A 22,235-nucleotide genomic window follows, 5' to 3' on the forward strand; every position below is an offset into this window, starting at 1 on the left:
GGGATAAACTAGAAATTTTCCCAATAAGATCAGGAGTGAAACAAGGATGCCCATTATCACTTCTATTATTTAACATTGTACTAGAAACACAAGCTGCAGTGATTAGAGAAGAAAAAGAAATTGAAGGTATAAAATAGACAATGAGGAGACCAAGCTATCACTCTTTGCAGATGATATAATGGTCTACTTAAAGAATCCTAAAGAATCAAACAAAAAGCTAGTTGAAATAATCAACAACTTTAGCAAAGTTGCAGAATACAAAATAAACCCACATAAATCATCAACATTTCTATATAACTACAACACATTTCAGCAGCAAGAATTAGAAAGTGAAATTCCATTTAAAATCACCTTAGACAATACAAAATACTTAGGAGTCTATTTGCTGAGACAAACACAGGAACTATATGAACACAACTACAATACACTCTCCACACAATTAAAACTAGATCTAAATAATTGGAAAAACATCAATTGCTCATGGGTGGGATGAGCAAACATAATAAAAATGACAATCCTACCCAAATTAATTTACTTATTTAGTTCCATACCCATTGAACTACCAAAAAACTTTTTTACTGTTTTAGAAAAAAACATAACAAAGTTCATTTGGAAGAACAAAAAAGATCAAGGATATCCAGGGAAATCATGAAAAAAAAATGGGAAGGAAGGAGGACTTGTAGTCCCAGATCTCAAACTATACTACAAAGCAGAGGTCATCAAAACAATTTGGTACTGGTTAAGAGACAGAAAGAAGGATCAGTGGAATAGACTTGGGGTAAATGGCTTCCGCAAGACAGTCTATGATAAGCCCAAAGATTCCAGCTTTTGGGACCAAAATCCAGTATTTGATAAAAACTGCTAGGAAAATTGGAAGGCAGTATGGGAGAGATTAGATTTCTATCAACATCTCACACCCTACACCAAGATAAACTCAGAATGGGTGAATGACCTCAATATAAAGAAGGAAACTATAAGCAAATTAGGTGAACACAGAATAGTATATATGTCAGATCTTTGGGAAAGGAAAGTCTTTAAAACCAAGCAAGAGCTAGAAAAAAAAATCACAAAATGTAAAATTAATAATTTTTATTACATCAAAATAAAAGTTTTTGTACAAACAAAACTAATGCCTCCAAAATTAGAAGGGAAACAACAAACTGGGAAACAATCTTCATAACAAAAACCTCTGACAAAGGTCTAATTACCCAAATTTATAAGGAAATAAACTAATTGTACAAAAAATCAAGCCATTCTCCAATTGATAAATGGGCAAGGGATATGAATAGGCAATTTTCAGTTAAAGAAATCAAAACTATTAATAAGCACATTAAAATGTTCTAAATCTCTTATAATCAGAGAGATGCAAATCAAAAGAACTCTGAGGTATCACCTCACACCTACCAGATTGGCTAACATGACAACAAAGGAAAGTAATGAATGCTGGAGGGAATGTGGCAAAATTGGGACATTAATGCATTGCTGATGGAGTTGTGAATTGATCCAACCATTCTGGAGGGCAATTTGGAAATATGCCCAAAGGGTGCTAAAATACTATCTGTCCTTTGATTCAGCCATAGGACTGCTGGATTTGTACCCCAGAGATATAAGGAAAAAGACATGTACAAAAATATTCATAGCTCTTTGTGGTGGCAAAAAAATTAGAAAATGAGGGGATGCCCTTCAATTGGGGAATGGCTGAACAAATTGTGGTATATGTTGGGGATGGAATCCTACTGTGCTCAAAGGCATAATAAAGTGGAGGAATTCCATGTGAACTGGAACAACCTCCAAGAATTGATGCAAAGTGAGAGAAGCAGAACCAGGAGAACATTGAACACAGAGACTCATACACTATGGGTACAATTGAATGTAATGGACTTCTCCATTAGTGGCAATGAAGTAATCCTGAACAACTTGGAGAAATCTATGAGAAAAACCACTATCCACATTCAGAGGAAAAACTGTGGAAGTAGAATCACAGTTGAAAAAACAGTGCTTGAATACATGAGTTGAGGGGATATGGCTGGGGAGGTAGACTCTAAATGAACATCCTAATGCAAACACGAACAACATGGAAATAGGTTCTGATCAAGGACACAAGTAAAATTGCGAGTCAGATGCAGGAAGAGTGGATGGAGGGGAAAGAGGGAAATAATGTGATTATTGTAACCAAGGAATAATGTTCTAAATTAACTAAATAAATGTTTTTAAAACCAGGAAAAGAACAAATTAAAAATATCCAATTAAATATCAAATTGGAAATTCTAAAAAAATAGAGGAAAGATTAATAAACCTGAAAGAAAGCACTGAACTATTTAGAAGTACTTGGGAGAAAAATTTATGTCTCAAAATGATCATATCAATTTTTTTTTTTAAGTACAGATCATTGAATTGGATGCACAACTAAAGGAAATCCTCGAAAAGCAGAAAATTAAATATTCCCAATTAAATACAAAACCTGAAATTCTTGAAATCAAAGGAGATTACTAAAATTGAGAGAAAAATATATTGAAGTAATAAATAAAACCAAGAGATGATTTTATGGGGGAAAAATTTAAATACTAATTTGATTTCAAAAAAGAAGAAGAAAACCCAAAATAACCAGTGTAAAAATTAAGAGTGAATGCACTATCAATGAAGGTGAAATTAAAATGATCATGGAAAGCTATTTTGCCCAATTTTCTGTCAATAAAGCTGATCTTTGAGATGTATGAATATTTCATTGTTGTTCATTCTTTTCAGTCCTGTCCAACTTTTTGTGATTCTATTTAGAGTTTCCTTGGTAAATATACTGATTCTGTCATTTTCTTCTCCAGCTAGTTTTACAAATGAGGAATCAGAGACAAACAGAAGCTACTTGCCCAGGGACACAATAAGTGTCTGAGGTCAGATTGAACTCAAGAAGGTGAGTCTTCCAGACCCAGCACTGGTTTCTGCACCATCTAGCTGCCCTAGAAGCATATCTACAAAAATATAAATTGTCCAGTTAAATTGGAGAGGAAATATATTTGGACATGCAACTAAAAACTATGAAAAGAACAAATTTTAAATCTCCAATTAAATATCAAATTTGATATTCTAAAAATCAAAGGAGAAATTAATAAAATTGAAAGTAAGAAAACCATTGAACTAACATATAACTATGAGAAAAAAGAGTAAAACAGATAAACCATTTGTTAACATAATTTTTAAAAAAGAAAATCAAATTATCAGAATCAAAAATGAAAAGGGTGAATTCAGCACCAATGAAGAAAAATTAAAGCAATTATTTGCAGCCAATTGGCTCAATTGCATGCCCAAAAAACTGATAATATAAGCAAAATGGATAAATATTTACAAAAATATAAATTTCCAACATTAACAAAAGAGGAGATAGAATAATTTGAATTAACTCCATCTGAGAAAAGAAACTGAACAAGCCATCAATGAACTCCATAAGAAAAAGTTTCCAGAACCAGATGGACTCACAAAGTGAATTTTACCAAACATTGAAAGAACTCATATAAAGATTTTATTTCTCAAATATGTAGAAAACTGAGTCATAAGAATACAAGTCATTCCTCAAATGACAGTCAAAAGATATGAACAGACAGTTTTCAGAAAAAGGAATTAAAGCTATCTATAATCAAATGAAAAAATATTCAAAATCCTTACTGATCAGAAAAATGCAAATTAAAATATCTATAAGGTACCACCTCACACTTATGAGATTGGTTTAATATGACAGAAAAGGAAAATGATAAAGGTTGAAAGGGATATGGGAAAATTGGGACAATAAAGTGCATTGTTAGTGGAATTGTGAAATAGCCCGACCATTAAGAACAAATTGGAACTATGTCCAAATTGTGTATATCCTTTGAACCACAATACCACTACCAGGTCTGTATCTCAAAGAGATTTTGGGGTGAGGGAGGAAAAGGAAAAGAAAAAGAAAAGAGGACCTACATGTACAAAAATATTTATATTAACTTTTATATGGTAGTAAAAATTAGAAATTGAGAGGATGTTCATCAAATGGGACATGACTGAACAAGTTGTGATATATGATTGTAATGGAATACTATTGTGCTATAAGAAATGATGAATAGGATGGTTTCAGAAAAACCTGGAAAGACTTATATGAACTAATGCAATGTGAAATGAGAGCAGAACCAGGAGAATATTGTACATAGTAGTAAACAATGATCCTAGAGAATTCTGTAGGACTTATGATGAAAAAAGCTATCCACCTCCAGAGGAAGAACAGATAGACTCTGAATTCAGATTAAAGTATACTAATTTTTACTGTATTTTCTCCTAAGTTTTTTTATGTGTGTCTTCTTCCACGACATGACCAATATAGAAATGTGTATTGCATATGTAATATGTATAATCTACATCAAATTACTATCTCAAGGAGAGGAAACGGAGGGAAGAGAATTTGGATCTCAAAATTTTAGAAAATGAATGCTAAAAATTGTCTTTATAAGCAATTGGGAAAAAAATAAAATATTTTTAAAAATTAAATGCTGACAATATAAAATACTCCAGAGTCTATCTAGCAAGACACACACAGGAGCTTTATGAACGCAGTTAAAAAGCATTCTTCCTGCAAATATAGATATAAACAACTAGAGAAATATTAATTGCTCATGGGCAGGCTGAATTAATATCATAAAATGATAATTTTGATGAGCAGAATGCTTTCAGAATAACTGGTGATTTGCATGAACTGATGCAAAGTAAAATGATTAGAACCAGGAGAATACTATACATAATAACAGCAAAATTCTACAATGATCAACTATGAATGACTTAGAATGACAATATCAAGAATACAATGATTTAATATAATTTCAAATGACTTATGATGAAAAATGCTATCCACTTCCAGAGAAAGAACTGATGGAGTCTAAATTTAGATTGAAGCATTTTTTTTAACCCTTACCTTCTGACTTAGTATCATTTCTAAGACAGAAGAACACCAAGGGTTAGACAATTGGAGTTAAGTGATTTACCCAGGGTTACACTGCTATGAAGTGTCTCAGGTCAAATTTGAACCCAGGACATCCAAAATCCAGGCTTGGTGCTCTATCAACTGTGCTACATAGCGGCCTCATATTTTTAAACTTTATTTTTATTCTGGGAGAGAGGATACTTTCTTTTGCAACATGGCTAACATGGAAATGTCTTGCATTACTACATATTTAATTTATATAATTTATATTCTCAAGGATAGAACAGCAGGTGGGAGAGAGAATATGAAACTCATTTTAAAAAAATAATAAAAAACTTTGTGTCCATATAATTGAGAAAAAATAAAAAAATTTAAAGAACAAAAGAGTCAGTATAACCTAAATTAGTTTACTTATTCAGTGCTGCTTCAATTAACCTATCAAGAAATTATTTTATGGAGCTAGAAAACAATAAGAGCAAAATTCATCTGTAGGGACAGAAAGCCAAGAATATGAACGAATCTATTTTAAAAAAAAAGAAATGAAGGAAGGTGGCCTACACAACCAGATCATAAACTATACTACAAAGTGATAATCTTCAAATTGATCTAGTACCAGTTATGAAATAAAGTGGGTAATAAGTGGATGGTAAATGCAAAGATCCAAGTCAAAATGGGTACATGATTTAGACATAAAAGATAATATTAGTAAGCAAATTTGGAGAGCAGAGGAAAAAATTGCCTGTCAGATCTATAGATATGGGAAGAATTCATGACCAAAAAGGAGATAGCCAGGCTCAGGAGAGGTAAAATGAATAATTTTTAAAATATAAGTATTTTTCTTTTTCCTTTTTTTTATAAAAACCCTTACCTTCCATCTTGGAATCAATACTGTGTACTGGTTCCAAGGCAGAAGAGAGAGGTAAGGGCTAGGCAGTGGGGGTCAAGTGATTTGCCCAGGGTCACACAGCTAGGAAGTGCCTGAGGCCAGATTTGAACCTAGGACCTCCCATCTCTTGGCCTACCTCTCAATCCACTGAGCAACACAGCTGCCCCCTAAATTTAAGTATTTTTCAATGGTTACATGATTCATCTTCTTTCTCTCTCCTTTTCCCTCCCCTTTCCCAACAATAAACAATTCCACTGGGTTAATACATATATTACAAAATGGATAATTTTGAATCCATTAAATTAAAAAGATTTTTCATAAACCAAACCAACAGCCAAGATTAGAAAAAAAGAAAAAAAGCAGGAAACTGGGGGAAATTTTTATGCTAAGTTTCTCTTATAAAGGTCTCATTTCTCAATTATGGGAAATGAGCCAAAGTTATAAAAATAAGATCCATTTTCCAACTGATAAATGGTTAAAGGATATCAATAGGCAGTTTGCACAAGAAGAAACAAAAGCAATCCACAGTCATATGAAAAATGCTTTGTCTCTAATAATTAGAGAAAGACAAATTACAACAACTCTGAAGTACTACCTCATCATTGACTAACATAACAGAAAAGGAAAATGACAAATGTTAGAGTGAATGTGGAAAAATAGGTGCACTCATGAACTGTTAGTGGCTGTGAACTAGTCCAACCATTCTGAAGAACAAATTGGAACTATGCCCAAAAGGCTATATAAAACTATTTTTTAGAAAAACAAAAAGAATCTTTGATCCAGCAATACCATTATTAGTTCTATATTTCAGAGATAAAAAGAAAGGGAGCCTTATATGGTGGCAAAGAATTTGAGACAGGAAACACACAACAATTAGGGAATGGCTGAACAATTTAAAGTATTATGATTATGACAGAATGCTATCATACTGAACAAAAAACAATGAAGGAGATGGTTTCAGAAAACCTCGAGTGAACTCTTAAAGTAAAGTGACCAGAACCAGGAGAGCAATATACACAGGAACAGCAATACTCTAATGATAATCAACTACATACATATATATGTAATGATCCATGACAATTCCAAAGAACTCATAATGAAAAATGCTATCTACTTCCAAATAAAAAGCTGAAAAATTCAATATAGATTGAAACATTTTTTCTCTTTATTTTTTCTTGCCCCCCCCACACACAACTTGATAAATGTGGAAATAGGTTATGCCTAACTTCATGTGTATAATGGATGTTGTACTTCTTGCCCTCTCAATGGGTAGAAGAAAGGGAAGAACGGAAATGAAAATAAACTTTTTATATTGAGAAAGGAAGAAAAAATGAAATGTTACATATGTGTATAGTCAAGCAAAATGAAATTCCACAATAGCCAAGGGCAACAAAAATGTTTCAATCTGTACTCTGAGTACATCTTCTCTAAATGGAAGTAGATAGAATGTTTTATCTTGAATCCTCTAGAATTGTGGCAGGTGCCGCTGTGTTGTTCAGAGTTCCTAAGTATTTCAGAAGTGATGGTCTTGCAGTATTGATGTTACTATATAAATTATTCTCTTGCTCTGACTCACTGTAGTTCACCTCTAGTTCATTCAAGTCTTCCCCAAACCATTTCATCTGCATTTCTTATAGCACAAAAGCATTCTACTGTTATTTATTCGTCTGTTCTCCAATTTATGGGCACTCCCAGTTTCTAGTTCTTTGCCACACAAAAAGAGCTGCCAGACAACACCTCTTTGTGGACTAGCTCAGCAATCTCCTGGGATCTCTTTCTCCTTCCAATGTTTCTTGCCCTAGTGCCCTGTTATAGCTATATTTAAGTCTCTAGCACTAGAATACTGCTGGCTAAATCCTCTGCCCAATTTCCAAAGATCTATTTGCCTCAGTTTCTCAACTGTAAAATGGGGATAATAACATCACCTACCCTAGGGGTATTGTGAGACTCAATGAAATAATATTTTTCCCATAAAAATGTTTTTTCTTCCAAATTTTACAAAACAAATAAAACAAGCATTTTTATATACAAAGAAGACTGTACATAAATGAAATCACAAATCTCTTAACTTTTCTTCATATCTACATAATATCTAAATAATAAATATCTACATAATAAATCTCACCTACAAATGTCCCAGCCCCTTCCCACTTTCCCAACATCACAAAAGGTATTGTCTGGGAGATGGGTACATTTGTACAAATTAAGTATTTCATGTCTTCATCTTTCAGTTCACTAACTGGAGGAACATTCACAATTTATTCTTCCAGTTATTAATTTTTTAGTTATATATAATGTTCTCTTGGATCTATTAATTTCACTATGCATTATCTCATGTAGTTCTTTTTTTAATTTTTAAAAAATTAGCCTGCTCATTTGCTTCTTATGAGGCAGTAGTATTCCATCACAATCATGTACCACAATTTGTTGGTCATTCCCCAAATGATAGGCTTCTCTTCAATTTCCAACTTTACGCCACCACAAAGAGAGTTGCTATAGAAATTCTGGAACATAGGTGATATTTTCCTTTTCTCCTGACTAATGAGATAACATTTGTAAAGCATTTAGCACTCATAGCACAATGAACTCCTCCCACCACAATAAAGAAGATAATAAGGAAAATCACTTATTGAATTCTTCAGGTTTTAGAGAGCCCACATTCCTCAGCTAGGTATACTAATGGTCTCCGTTTACCAAACCAGCCACAAGTTAGGTCCAAAAAAGGCTAGTCTTAAAAAATTTAAAGCATGTTGCCCAGTCTGTCCTGGAGCTCTGAAAAGGAAATTGCCTTTATTATTTTTATATCAGTGATTATAAAAGAAGGAATCAAGTGTAATCCTTTAGGTAGGTAACTACGACTATGATTTTGGGAAGTTGGGCCCAATTAGTAAACTGACTGTATAATATATCAATTATAACAACAATAGTTATAATAATAGAAAAGATAGCTATAGTGTAGGGTATTCAAATAGTCTAGCTACCAAAAAAAAATTAAGAACTTCTATTATTGACTTTAGAATGCTAAGTGTTTAGCTTGACTGAATCCTGATTCCTGATAAAGATAACAGAAATAATCATTGATTCAGTGGTAGAAATCAAGAATGTTTTATCAGGACAAAATGGCATTTGTTTTTATGAAGTATTTACATTCACTATAGGTTCCCTGGAGTTAATGGCCTAGTTAGGATCTTTGCTTTATCTTTAAGTTTACTCCCAGAATCAGTATATTGAGTTAAATATGCTTGTATCAGTCTAGTATTTGTAGTATCAATTAGAGATGACTGAAAATTGTATCTGGATCAGAGTATTCTAATATTTTTGATATTGTTACTTTTGTAAACCTTAAAATTTCTTAGACTTATAAATGTTGGAAATTTCACCACTGGGAAATTTCATACTTGAAAAATTTCCTATTGATAGTAGGAACTCTATTGGAACGTGAACCCCATTGGCATGGGAGGTTCCTCCTCCTCCCTTCTTAAGATTACTTTAGGACAGAAACCTTTTGCTGAACAATGGAAAGGGCTTTGACCTATGCTTAAGCATAGAACAGGAATTTCTTTGAGTCATGATTGATTTTAGAATTGATACAATAGAGATACTTGGAATGACAGAACCAGGTCTTGGAACTTCCAATCTCCACCCCACTCAGTCCTAACAGGATTTAGGAAGGGCTGCAGCAAAGGATCAAGATTTAATTATTGAGAATATAACCTTCAACAGACATGTGCAAAGCCACAGACCTCTGGGAGGTCCTGGGTTAAGCTAGAGCCACCATTGGCACAGGGAAGACATGGACAGTGATTGGTAGATGTGAGAACTGAGGGGAGGGAACTTGGATGGTGTCCTGAAAGAGAAAGGGGTCTGAGGACTGGGGGTTGTTGGTTGGAGAGGTTTTTTTGGTCTGAGAGGTGGTGCTTTGAGGGTTGGCTCTGAAGGAAGCTGGAGGTGGAGGCCCCTGAGACTGTTTCTCCATTTTGGTCACGTGAGTAATAGGGACTGATCTCCTTTCTTTGCCCCAGCTATCTAAGGGCTTGGGCCTTTTGGCCCAGCCTAAACAGAAGGGGTATTTAAGCCCTATTCCCTTCTCTCCCCTTTCTCTCTCCCTCTATCTCTCTATCTCTAATTCCTTTCTTCCTCCTGTTTGTAATTAAACTCCATAAAAGGTTGACTGCTGACTTGAGTTTTCATTTAGGAATTACATAGCTGAATTCCTTGGCGACCTTAAATTAATATATATCAGTCCTTTAAAGTGATTTCCTTGTCACACTTTCAAACTACAGTGATAAATGATGCTTGTGACATACTATGAACCACACACTCTAGAGACTGAGACATTTAACAAAGGCCTTCATCTTTGTAAATCCTTCTGATGTCCAAGCAAAATTGGTGCTAAATCACCAGAAGGACATGAGCAAATGAGGACAAGAGCCTGTCTTAAACCGATATTGAAATTTATTAACTCTTAGCAAATATTCCTAAACTTTAGTAACATTCTGCATATTTGGTATTATTAATCACTTGTGTTAATTAACTGTCAAAAGTCTATAGAATAGACTGTTGTACACCTAAACAAAGTCTTTGCCACAGGTTGGGCACAGTGAGACCTTCAGGTCTAATTTCCCACAATTAATGTTTGAATCTTCAACTCAAAATGATGGCCCAGATACTTTTATTTCTTACAGCTCTTATAATCCTTCAAGGCCCACATTTCTAGAGCCCACTATCATAAGGTCAAGGCTAAATAGAGCTTTTAGCAAAGTTGGCCAGAATAAGTGATTGTCATGGTTCATTCATTAGTTAGATTCAATAAACATTTGTTAAGTACTTACTAAGTTGCCAAGCACTATGCTAAGTTCTTGTCATAAAAAGAGGCAAAAGCTTTCCTAAAGGAGTTTACAATCTAAAGAGAGACAAAATGCAAATAAATATACACAAAACAGACTATGTACATGATAACTAGGAAATAATTAAAAGAGAAAGCAATAGAATTAAGAGAAGTTAAGTTTCTGGAATTCCAAGTTGTTTATCTGCCATAGTTGCCAGTGAACAGATGATGCAGGGCTATACAATCACCCTTTGTCCAATATTGCCTATGAACTGGGTAATGCCAGATGTTCCTAAAGAACATTGTTTTGCCTGATTTAACAATGGCTTCATCCACTTTGAGAGGCATATATCCAGCAGCCATTTCCCCAGGGAATGCCCTGGAAATGAAGCACCAACAAGTCTTCTTAGGTAGGCTAAGCTCTAGGCTAAATGGCTGGCATGAGAGATGAAGCCTTGAAGGATGAGGAAGGGAAGATATCCCTGTATACTGACTCCTGAGAGGGGATTGATTCTGATCAAGTGGTTTGAGACCTGGAAGACACACGACTAGACAATCAAAGATTCTTCAAGATTAATAGAGGAATTTTTTCTATGTTCTGCTTCATACAGTTATTTGTGGGGCATGACAACACCCATCAGTGACATCAGGGAGGTCAGGGAGTAGGTTGGCTGCCAACGTGGAAAATTGGGGTGGTGATGCCTAGTGGTTCCGGGCACAGGGCCATACCAATCCCCCTAAGAACAAGGTAGCTATTCGTGCTCAGCTGGGCTCCTTGTGCCAATAAAATTGCCAATTTAACACAAATGCTCTTCAACTTGTTCCAGCTGGTAAAATGGTACTCCTATCTCATTGTAATGGGCTTGCCCCTGCTCATTAAGAGCTGCATTGTCTGGTACTTAACTGCCCAGGTTAGAGGTCCAAATACCTCTAGGAGCAATATCTATGGCAAACCACTGCCAACATCACCCAAGTGGAAAAAGCTCTAGCCCAATGCTAGATCCAGGAAGATTTATTTGGAGACATATCAGAATAACATAAGAAGGGTTAAAATGCCTCCCTGTTGGTTATTTTGTTTTACTAATTAATATTTCCTACATTTCAAAGGGGATTATGATGAAAGCTCACAAAAAGCCACACATGGCATTCACATGATACATAGGTTTTTGTTAAATTGAAGTAAATTCTATATTCCATTGATTTAGAGGTGGGGTGTGTTTTTTCTTCATCATTTTATCCACTGAATATTATCAGACTTCTAGCAGAATTCAGTGGCTACATTCATTATCCATTCTCCACAGACATTGATACTGCTGCCCACTCTCTCCTCCCTGATATGATCTTCTCTCTAGAACTTCAGGCCCTTCTCTCTGTCTCCTTTGCTGCATCCTCCTTCAGATCACCCCCTCTCCCCATAGGTGTATCCTGCAGGTTCTGTCCTGGGCCCTCTTCTCTCTCCCACTAGATGACTTCACTTGGTGATCTCATTAGCTCCCCACTGAGTATTCTCCAATCTACCTATCCTTCCCCAACTCTCTGATACCCTCCAATCTAAAATCTCCAACTGCTTTTCAGGTATCTCAAACTGTCTGTCCAATAGGCATATTAAATTCAATACGACCAAACCAAGTTCATTATTTTTACCCCAGTCTCACCTCCTCCCAGGCCTAGGGCTCATAGGCTGATAGAAGACAACCCTATCCTCCCAGGCCTAGGGCTCACAACCCGGGAGTGATCCTGTTACCTCCCCAGATCTGATATGTTGCCAAGGCCTGTTATCTCCCCTTTCCAACATCTGTGGAATACCCTCTCTTCTCTCCTCCGATACAGCCACAACTCTAGTGCAGGATCTCATTCCCTGGCACCCTGATGAATGCCATAGCTTTAATGGTGGATCTTCCTGGCTCAAGTCTCTGTCTACTCCAATTCAAACTCCATTCAGCCTTCAAAATGACTTTTCTAAAGCTGCCTATTGCCTCCAGAACCAAACACAAAACCCTCTGTTAGGCATTCAAAGCCCTTCATAACTTAACCTTGTCCTACCTTTTCAGTCTTCTTATGCTTTGTTCCTCAGCATACACTTTTTGTTTCAGTGATAGCAGCCACCTGGCTGGTCAGTGAACAAGATATTCCATCTCTCTACTCCAGGCATCTTCCCTGTCTGTCCCCTATGACTGGTACGCTCTCCTTCTTCCATTCTGACTACCAACCTTTCTGGCTTCCTTTAGGCTCCCACTAAAATCACATCTATTTATAGGAAGCTTTCTCAACCCTCTTAATTCCAGCATCTTCCTTCTAGGAACTGTTTCCTCTATCCCCATTTGTTTGCAGGCAGCTTTCCCTCCCCCCCAGACTGTAAGCTCCTTGAGGGTAGGGCCAGCCTTTTGCCTCTTTTTGTGTCCACAGCATTTAGGGCAGGCATATAAGTGCTTAATGACTGACTGATGGAGGTGCTGACCCCAGGCCAAGAGAGTGTAGAAGCAGAGTAAGTGTCACCAAATGTCCCCATGAGGTCTGAGGCAGGCCAAATATTCCTGACCCCAAAGGAACGGAAATGGTGACTCCCATTTCATCAGTCATCAAAGCAGTTAAGTAGCTCAGATGTGCTGTGCACTAGGGACCAGGAAGAGAATTAAGGGAGAAAGGAAAGCAGAAAGCATGTGGAATAGAAACAAAACTGAAGAATCCTATGCATTCTGTGCAGGAAATGAAAGGTCATAAGGCAACAGATGGAATTTTTGTTGGATGAAGTTAAAGATGCTGGTTAGTTTTATAGCAAGTACTGAGAAATATAAGAAACCAAAATAACAGCAATAATATGTCTTCATAAAAGAATCCACAGTAAAATAGCACTTAATCATACATTCTATGGAAACATCTCCAATTTGAATTTAAGAACATTTTCAAATATACAGATAATACTCAAAAGTGGTAAAGGAGATGTAACCAGAATTCTGGTAGAGGGGAGGGGAGATGGCAGATTCATTTTCATACAAATTACTACATTTCTCTCCCACCAGTAGACTCATTTTGTTATTTCTCATTAGTCTTTTTAATCTATTCACTTGTTAAGTGGATTGGGATCATTTGTAGTTGTTTTGGTGGGGAAGGGAGAGGAAAAGTGAAGAAAAAGCCTCCCTTACAGTAGGAATGTTTTGCTGCACAGAAAACACAGTAGGAAATGAAAATTCACATCAATGTATATATGAGTTATTTACTTAAGCAACAGGTAGAGAGGATGATTAAAAGTCACATTAGCAAATGTAAGGAATGCATTATAGTTGTATACAAATAATAACACTAAAAATAATTATCAAAATAGTTAATGGAAAGGTTAGAGGCAAGGAAGAAATTAATATAATGAGTGCCTCAAAAAAATTCTATTTAAAAGCTAACTAAGAGAGAGTGAGAAGTCTTATTTTTAGGTGAGACAGATTCAGTTCAACAACTGTTAATTCCCTGTTAATCTGAAAGAACAGAAGACACAAAGCAAAAAACAAAAACAGTACCTGCCTTCAAGGAACTTATATTATATATATATATATATATATATACAATTATAATATAATATAACTTATATAATATAAAAACACAACATTTACATAGATGAAACAATATAATTTGAGGAAGGGGAGGAAAAATAACAACTAGGGGATCCATTAAGTCTTCCAGTAGAATATTGTACCTGAGATGAGCCTGAAGGGAAAGAATGTTTTGGTATATGATAACAAATGGAAATAGGAAAAAATGTAATAACCTATGATTCATTCACAGATAATAAAAACAATCACTTCATAAAACACTTTTTAAATATAAGGCCAATAAAAACTAAATCCTATGTGAAGACTAGTTTAATTACTGTAATTTGGAGTATTTCAAATTCCAAATATACTTTAATAACGGAGAGGTAATGATGTAGTGGAAAGATGATGGGACATAAGAATCAGAAAACACTTAGCTTTGAATCCTGGATCTGACACATTAACTTTGAAGCCCTGGGCACAGCACCTATCTTCTCTGTATCCCTTCAAGATTCACTTTCATTTGTGAAGAATAATATTCAGGCTATCCCCCTCACAGGATTATTGTGAGGAAATCAATCATAATACCTGAAGTATCAAAGAAATCTGAATTATAAGAATAACATTTTTATATTTAATTACCAAAATGTCAAACTCGTCTTTTAAGAGCCTAGAATTTGTCAGACACTCCTCTCCCCTCTCAATGTTTTTTATCTAATTAAAGCAAAATAGATTAGGCATGCCATTAAAGAGTGAAGTTCTACAGCATCTTCCTGAGTATAACCTATGATCAATCAATAGCAAACCATATTGACCCTCTCCAGAGTTCTCTGAAGATGACTGGGATAAAAAGATTTTGGACTGGATCCTAGTTCTGCTCGTTTTTATCTATATGATCTCTAACAAGTCACTGAAACTACCTGGGCCTCAATTTGCTTCTCAGAAAAATGAAGAAACACAGAATTATAGATTAATAACTGAAAATGACCTTAGAAGCCAACAAGTTCAATCCCCTAATTTTACAAAAAGTGGCATTCAGTGCTGTACCCAGACTGAAGAAGACTGAGTTCAAATTCCATCTCAAGTATTTATTTACTAAGGAATCCTAGGCAAGTCACCTTATCTGTTCATCAGCTGTAAAGTAGGAATAATAATAATAGCACCTACTTCCCAGGCTGTTATGAGGATTAAATCAGATAATATATATGAAGCCCTCAGCATAGTGTCTGCCTTATAGTAGATGCTACATAAATGTTGGGTTTTATGATTATTTATTACAACAAAGTCAAATTCTCCTTTGAGGAAGAAATATGTGAATAATGAATCATTTTTTTAATAACAAAGAAAGTAATTTTTAATTCTACAAAACTTCTCTTTGTAAGCTTCATATGCTCAGGCACCATCCATCAAATAAGTAACTAGCATGTCTTCACTTACTCTGAAACTCAAATGATAAAAAGGTACGTCTAATTTTGACAGAAAATAATATTTCCAAAAAATGTTTATAATCATTGTCACAGAAGGGAGTTACATGGCTGTTTGTGAAAAATTAGACATAAGAAAAATTGTAACTCAGTTTCTTTCTGGCGAAAATGGAAAGAGTAGAGCAAATTATGATGAACTGCCTAATTGTTGGTTTAACTGCCAAAATGCTTTCAGACTTCACTGAACTGGAATTTCTGGTGCATCTTTTACTACACCATAATTATGCCCCCAAAATATCAACCAATTAGCATGTAAGAAGGTAAGAGCTTAAGAAATATTATGAAAACATTAAGGAAACATTCTAATTATACTTTACTTGAAAATTATACATAAACAATATTGTATATATAAAATAATTTTCCTATTTACTTATACTTCTATAGATTCTCTATCTTCATTTTAAAAATAATCTTCAATTGGGTATCCTAACACTTTAGCTTCTAGTTTATTTCTTTTACCTTTCCCTTTTTAACATCATTGGAGTCAAATTATTTGTTAAAAAAACAAAATTAAAATGACAAAAAATTTTATTTATATATTTTATTGTAATGTAAGAATCTTTATATGATGCTTTTGTTGTTGTCGAGTTGTTTTTCAGTAATGTCCAACTATCCATGTCCATTTAGGGTTTTCTTGGCAAAGACACTGGAGTGGTTTGCCATTTCCTTCTCATTTTACAGATGAGAAACTAAAGCAAATAGTGGTTAAGTGACTTGCCCAAGATCACACATAGCAAATATCTGAGGCAAGATTTGAACTTAGACCTTATTAAAATTACAACTAGACTACATTGCATAAAATTTTAAATCAGGTTCAAGTAATCATCTTCTTAATTCCTGAATGAAAAACTGAAAAGCAATCTCTTCTGCATCTGTTTTTTCCCCCTATTTCTGTCATATTTTTGGAACTGACATCCTTTAGGGAAGATGTCATTCCCTTAGGAAAAATAAAGTCTGAATTTCACTGAGTCAGTCTTATGAGGACAAGAAGTATTAAAGGAAGCAATCCCTAATAAAGTCCCAAGTTTTAATTATTTAAATTATAGCAGAGGGGGTTTTCTTATTAGGGAGGTCCCTATGCCAATGAAATAACCCTATCCTTTTCCCCCCTTCAAAATATTATTTTTACAATAAGTTGTTCTTGTTCAGTTAACTGAACTTTTTTTTTGCCACTTTCAATATCCCCCCCCTTTTTTTTGGCCATGGCCAAATATCATTCAATTCAATAAAATTTATTAAACACCTACTATGTGTAAGGTGGTATACTAGATGCTGAAGAAAAAAAGATGCCAGGCCATGGCTTTGAGAATCTTACAAACTATATGGGGGAAGGAATACACAATTAAGTATAATAGAAAGTAGAATGTGATGGGGCAAATGAGACGACTAGACAAAGTGTGCTGGGAAAACGAGGAGAGAGAATGTATACAAATTGCAAGTGTTATGAAAAACAACCTATAATCACGAATATTTTAAGTCGGCTTCTTACAATTTACAAAATTAAGAAAAGATTCCAGAAAAATACATATTACATTGAGTCCATTCAACAACACTTAACAAAACCTACTGTAGCAATGAAAAGCAAGGTAATGACTAGGCTACTGAGGAAGAATATAAATATGAACAAGCCAAGAATGAATACATGTAGTCCCCCACCAAAAGGAACTTATAATTTAGTAGGGAACAAATACAACAGTAAGTAGAATGCAAATATGATATGAGAGAATTACAAAACAAAATATGGAAAAATTCAGATGAGGTAAAATAACTTCTTACCTGGTAGACAGGCAGAGCTAGGAGGAAATAAAGGAAAATTGACCCAGGCCTTGAAGAATGTGAAGGATTTTATCAGATATATTTAGGGAAACAGTAGCATCTTGGTATCAGAAATGGTATGGTAAAAAACATTAGAAGGCAAATAGTCCAGTTCAGCTAGATTATAGGACGTGTAATGGGAGAAAGATGAGGTGGCATTAGCCATGACATTTTATTCTATGCTTGACTTCCTCCCATCTTTTAAAAATGTAAACTTGTAGGGGGCAGCTGGGTGGCTCAGTGGATTGAGAACCAGGCCTAGAGACGGGAGGTCCTAGGTTCAAATCCGGCCTCAGCCACTTCCTAGCTGTGTGACCCTGGGCAAGTCACTTGACACCCATTGCCTAGCCCTTAACACTCTTCTGTATTGGCTCCAAGACGGAAGGTAAGGGTTTAAAAAAAAAATGTAAACCCCTATAGGGACTAGACCTGAGTACACTGGCACAGGGATCAACCAGCTAGAGAAACTCTGCAGATTAGCAGTTCTCTGCGATTTACAGTCTTTAGTGAGTGACCTAGAGCACTGAGAAGTGAAGTGGCTCAGGTCAACCCTCTACCCATGATAGCATGATGCTTCTATCACAAATAAAAAAGAGCCAAAGAGAGTAGTAAGAGAATAATGCACTATGCATTTTGGCTCTATTGTTTACTATCTGTATGACTGAACAGACTTTCTCTGGGCCTCAATTTCTTCACCTATAAAAAATAGTTAGATTAGATCACTGGAGTAACCTAGATTTAGAGTTGGAAGGAACATCAGAGCCTATCAATCTAACCTCTCATTTTACAGATTAGGCCCAGGGAGATTAAGAGGCTTGCCCAACATAACTGGTAAGCATTAGACACAGGATCTGAAGTCAGGTTTTCTAATCCAAAAGCCAAGTTCTTTTAACTGTACTATGCTAGTTCCCCTTCCTCCAACCTAATGGGACAAGTTGCTTTAGAATCAGCTAAGACCCCATATAGTTCTAAATTCTGTTCTTCAAAGAACCAAAGAAATATAATTATATAAGCAGCCCTATTAAAAGAAGAAACAGTTAACTACAGTAGAACTTCCAAAATTTTGTAACATTTGCTTCTTAATCTGAAAACGATGTTGAGTATTTTTCATTATAAAAACTTAGTTATAAGTATTAACCACAATTTTTCCAACTTAAAAATGTTATCACTGAAATGCTATTTTCATACACAAATAACTGAAGGTGGAATTATTTTACTAGTTTTCAAGAAATAGTATGAATTATGTGTGGATTTTATATCTCTTTACATCTCTGTAGTACATTTACTTTAAAGATCAAAAAGATGCATATGTATACAAATAATAGATATTTAACCTCAAATCAGGTGTTTTGGGGAAGGATTTTTAGTACTCCTGAAGAAAAAAAAGAAAGAATCCTAGTACTTAGCCAAACTAATGCATTTGTTCTACCCTGAATGCTTCATTAATTTTTCAAGCAGTGCACAATGATATTGCAATTTTCCATAAACACAAATGTCATACTTAACAGAGAATAAGTGAAGCTCTAAGTTATAAAATCTAAAATAATCCATTAATGGCTATGCTTTCTATTAGAATTTGTTGACCAAAGTAGTTTGATTAAGGCCATACATTCTCAAACTGAACTCAATATCGTGTATAATTTAAATATTATTTTGGAACCACTCTGCTTAACCCCAGGATGTTTCATTCATTCCAAATAGTCACCTGTTTAATCCCTTCACTACTGAAGGATCCTAATTTCCTCCAGTTACATATAAATTATAATGGCCCCTACATAGTGTGTAATAGAACACTCAGAGAAGTAGGTTACACACATACACAAAGAAAACACAAACAAAAACGTCCCAGGCTTATCTGGTTCTTTACTTTTTGCGAGTTATTCAATAATGCAGAGAGAGGGCCTTTCACAATCTGTTTTATTCTTTGTTTTCTGCTTCCTAGAATTTATACATGTTTGACAGTTCGTAAATAATCAAAATAACACCAGAGCGAAGAGGGAGACCAAGCCAAGCAGGGCAGACAGTCGCCCAGGGCAGCCAAACATTTAGCAATTGTCCATTGTGTGTGCAGAGGGTGGGAAAAGGGAGGAGAAAGAAATGTACTTGTCTCCTTGGGAAAACAAGGCAGTACGGCTGAGGCGGTGCAGCCACCTGCGGTGTGGAGGAACCAGCAACCATGAACTCGGGATTACAGACCAGAGTACCTATATACACAGATAAGACACAGTAAAGGAACGAGTGCAGGGGTAGGTGACGGAGCTGCCTCTCCATAAACCCTACGCACTGATCATAACCAGGAGACTGACATGGCCGGGCCGGAACGCAGGGCTGGCAGCTCACGACTTTAATAGCACAATAAACTCTTCCCTGACATCACGCGGACCCCTAGCCCCGACCCCCACAACGGGGCGCCCCTGTGCCTCGTTTCTCGCCCTTACCTGACAGCTACTCTCACGGAGCTCTCGTCCTGGGCGCCCCACATGCTCCTGGGGCTCCGCCGCGCGGGGCCGGAGCCAGATCAGGGCTACTTTCTACACCAGGGGCTTCCGCTGCCCTGTGGCAACGAGAGAGAGGGAGGGGGGCCTCACGGCTCAGAGCGGAGAAGGCAGGCGGGAGGAGGCGGAGGCCACAGGCGGGAGGCGGAGGCCACGGCTCACCTCCAGAGTGCTCCAGCCATGTTGGGTGACTGAATGGAAAGGTGGTGGCCACGAAGAAACGGGAGGAGGTGGGAAGTGATTCACCGCCCCTCCTCTCCTCCCCCTGGAGGATCTGAAGATTCAATGGATCGCAGGCCGGTTCTCCACCTCCCTCGCCGCCCTCCGGACCCGCCCCGCGGCCCGCCCCCCTTCCTTCTCTGGCCTGCCTGCGGCCTCCCGGCAGGCTAGTGGTTCTGACTCCTGGTCCTTCAGGTTCCTCGCTCTGCAATGCGTCAGGAACTGCGGCCGCCTCCGATCCACCTTCCTTTCCCACGCCCTGTTCCGTGGGGCTCTCACTGAGGGAGAGGGGAAAACACACGCGCGCGCGCACACGCACACACGTACACACACGCAATCTCGTCCCAGCCCTGCATCAGTGGTGAAACTAGTCAGGTGGTATCCCGTTCTGTCTGTTTTCATCCTTAGCTTTAAGAGTGTTCTCCCCAGCTTGGACTTTAAACGACTCCCCCGCCCCCTTCTCATTTCTCCATCCTCAGCACGCTCATGGCCAAAAACCCTGTCTGCCAGGCAAGCGCTTTCGTTGTCCATTAACACGCATATAGCATCCGGGGATAGAATGGGCAATTATTTACTTTGGGGACCTAATTAGATGTCCCTTAAATCAATTATTAGGTAGTAATATAAAGGGCCTCTTTGTCTGTCTGGAATTCACCGAACTGTATTTCCATGATGCAGTAAATTCTTTTCCATCAAAACCCCAGGCATTTATCCAGCACCCAACTTTTGAGGGTTTTGTTATATTATGAGTTCTATTTTGCCTCCATGCTTCCTTTTTGTTTGCAGTTGTGATGGCATCTTTGTGACCCTATCTGCGATTTTCTTAGCAAAGATACTGCAGGGGTTTGCCATTTTCTGCTCCAGCTTATTTTACAGGTTAGGAAACAAAGAAAAACAAGAAGACGTTACATGTCCGAGGTCTCACAGCTAGTCTGAGGCCAAATTTTAATGGGGAAAGAAGAATTTTCCCAATTCCAGGCCCAGCACTCTACTCCCTACAAAACCTAGCTGCTCGATGGCCTTTTTTTTTAATGGCCTTTTTTGCTTTCTCATATATGTATCTTTTCTGAAAGAAATCACTACCAAAAAAATACAGGAATTTTTACAACAAAGTCCAATAGCATTGAATGCATTGGCAGTATCCAAACTAATGCACACATATTCTTCCTCTTTTCTCTCTGTCCAAACAAGTTCACTTTGAGTGGAAGTGATCCCTTGTTCAGATAGGCTGACTTTTTGTGGTGTCTCAGCTGACCTGTCATCCACTGTATCCACTTGCACTGTCAGCACAAGTAGGTCTATCTGATTCTTACATTGACTCTTCAACTGATTCAACAGACTCTACTCTAGTTGCTGAGAGTTCTTGGCTCTTCTGCCTTTTTGAAAGCTCACAAGGTTGTGACCTGACCATATACATTTCTCTTTATTCCCTTAAATCAGGAAAAAATAACCAAAAGAGAAATAAAGACATCATAAATTCAAGAAAAGTTGGGGATAAAACTTAACAAGCTATTCTTTTCCTTCTCATACCTAAATGTTATTCATTTGAAAGCTGCCAGATATCTTATAAACCCTTTTGCATATATATTCAATTCTGTATTTTTAGCCAATTAGAGATTCTTTGTCATCACAGTACCATCACCCCAAATGCTCATTTGCAGAAGTAGGCTTACCCAGCCGCCACATGTTAGACTAGAGCCAGGTAGGTATTGAAGAAAAAATGCACTCTAGCAAACAATTTTTACTGATTTAACATGTCATTTTAGAGAGATGATTTTTGGGGAGTTTAATTGGTATGGCATTGAATAAGTAATTTAATTTTGGAATTGTCGTTTTTAAAAAATCATATTGGCTCAGCCTTGTTCAGTTGCTTAGATTTGACTTTATTTTTGTGAAAAGGGTTTTGTAGTTGGGATCATATAGTTCCTGAGTTTGTCTTGGCAGGTAAATTCCCAGGTATTTTATATTGTCTACAGTTATTTTAAATGAGAATTTTAAATGAGCCTTCTCTTTCTATCACCTGCTCTTGGGTTTATGCTTATGGTTTA

General features: G+C 36.5%; 1 protein-coding gene across 9 annotated transcripts in view; it reads right to left on the reverse strand.

Annotated features, from left to right (window-relative positions):
- The window catches only part of KIF21A (kinesin family member 21A), a 186,016-nt gene extending 165,449 nt beyond the window's left edge, over positions 1 to 20,567 (reverse strand). For 5 of the 9 annotated variants that reach the window (XM_056799005.1, XM_056799004.1, XM_056799007.1 and 2 more), the window contains exon 1: positions 19,912 to 20,567. In XM_056799005.1, coding sequence (XP_056654983.1) covers positions 19,912 to 19,955 — 44 coding nt within the window. In that variant the 5' untranslated portion in view covers positions 19,956 to 20,567. The remainder of the gene's footprint in view (positions 1 to 19,911) is intronic. The other 4 variants (XM_056799001.1, XM_056799006.1, XM_056799003.1 and 1 more) reach the window with 2 other exon arrangements.
- Between the last annotated feature and the right edge of the window lie 1,668 nt (positions 20,568 to 22,235).

This window comes from Monodelphis domestica, chromosome 5 (genome assembly GCF_027887165.1).
Source record: "Monodelphis domestica isolate mMonDom1 chromosome 5, mMonDom1.pri, whole genome shotgun sequence".
Taxonomy (NCBI): domain Eukaryota; kingdom Metazoa; phylum Chordata; class Mammalia; order Didelphimorphia; family Didelphidae; genus Monodelphis; species Monodelphis domestica.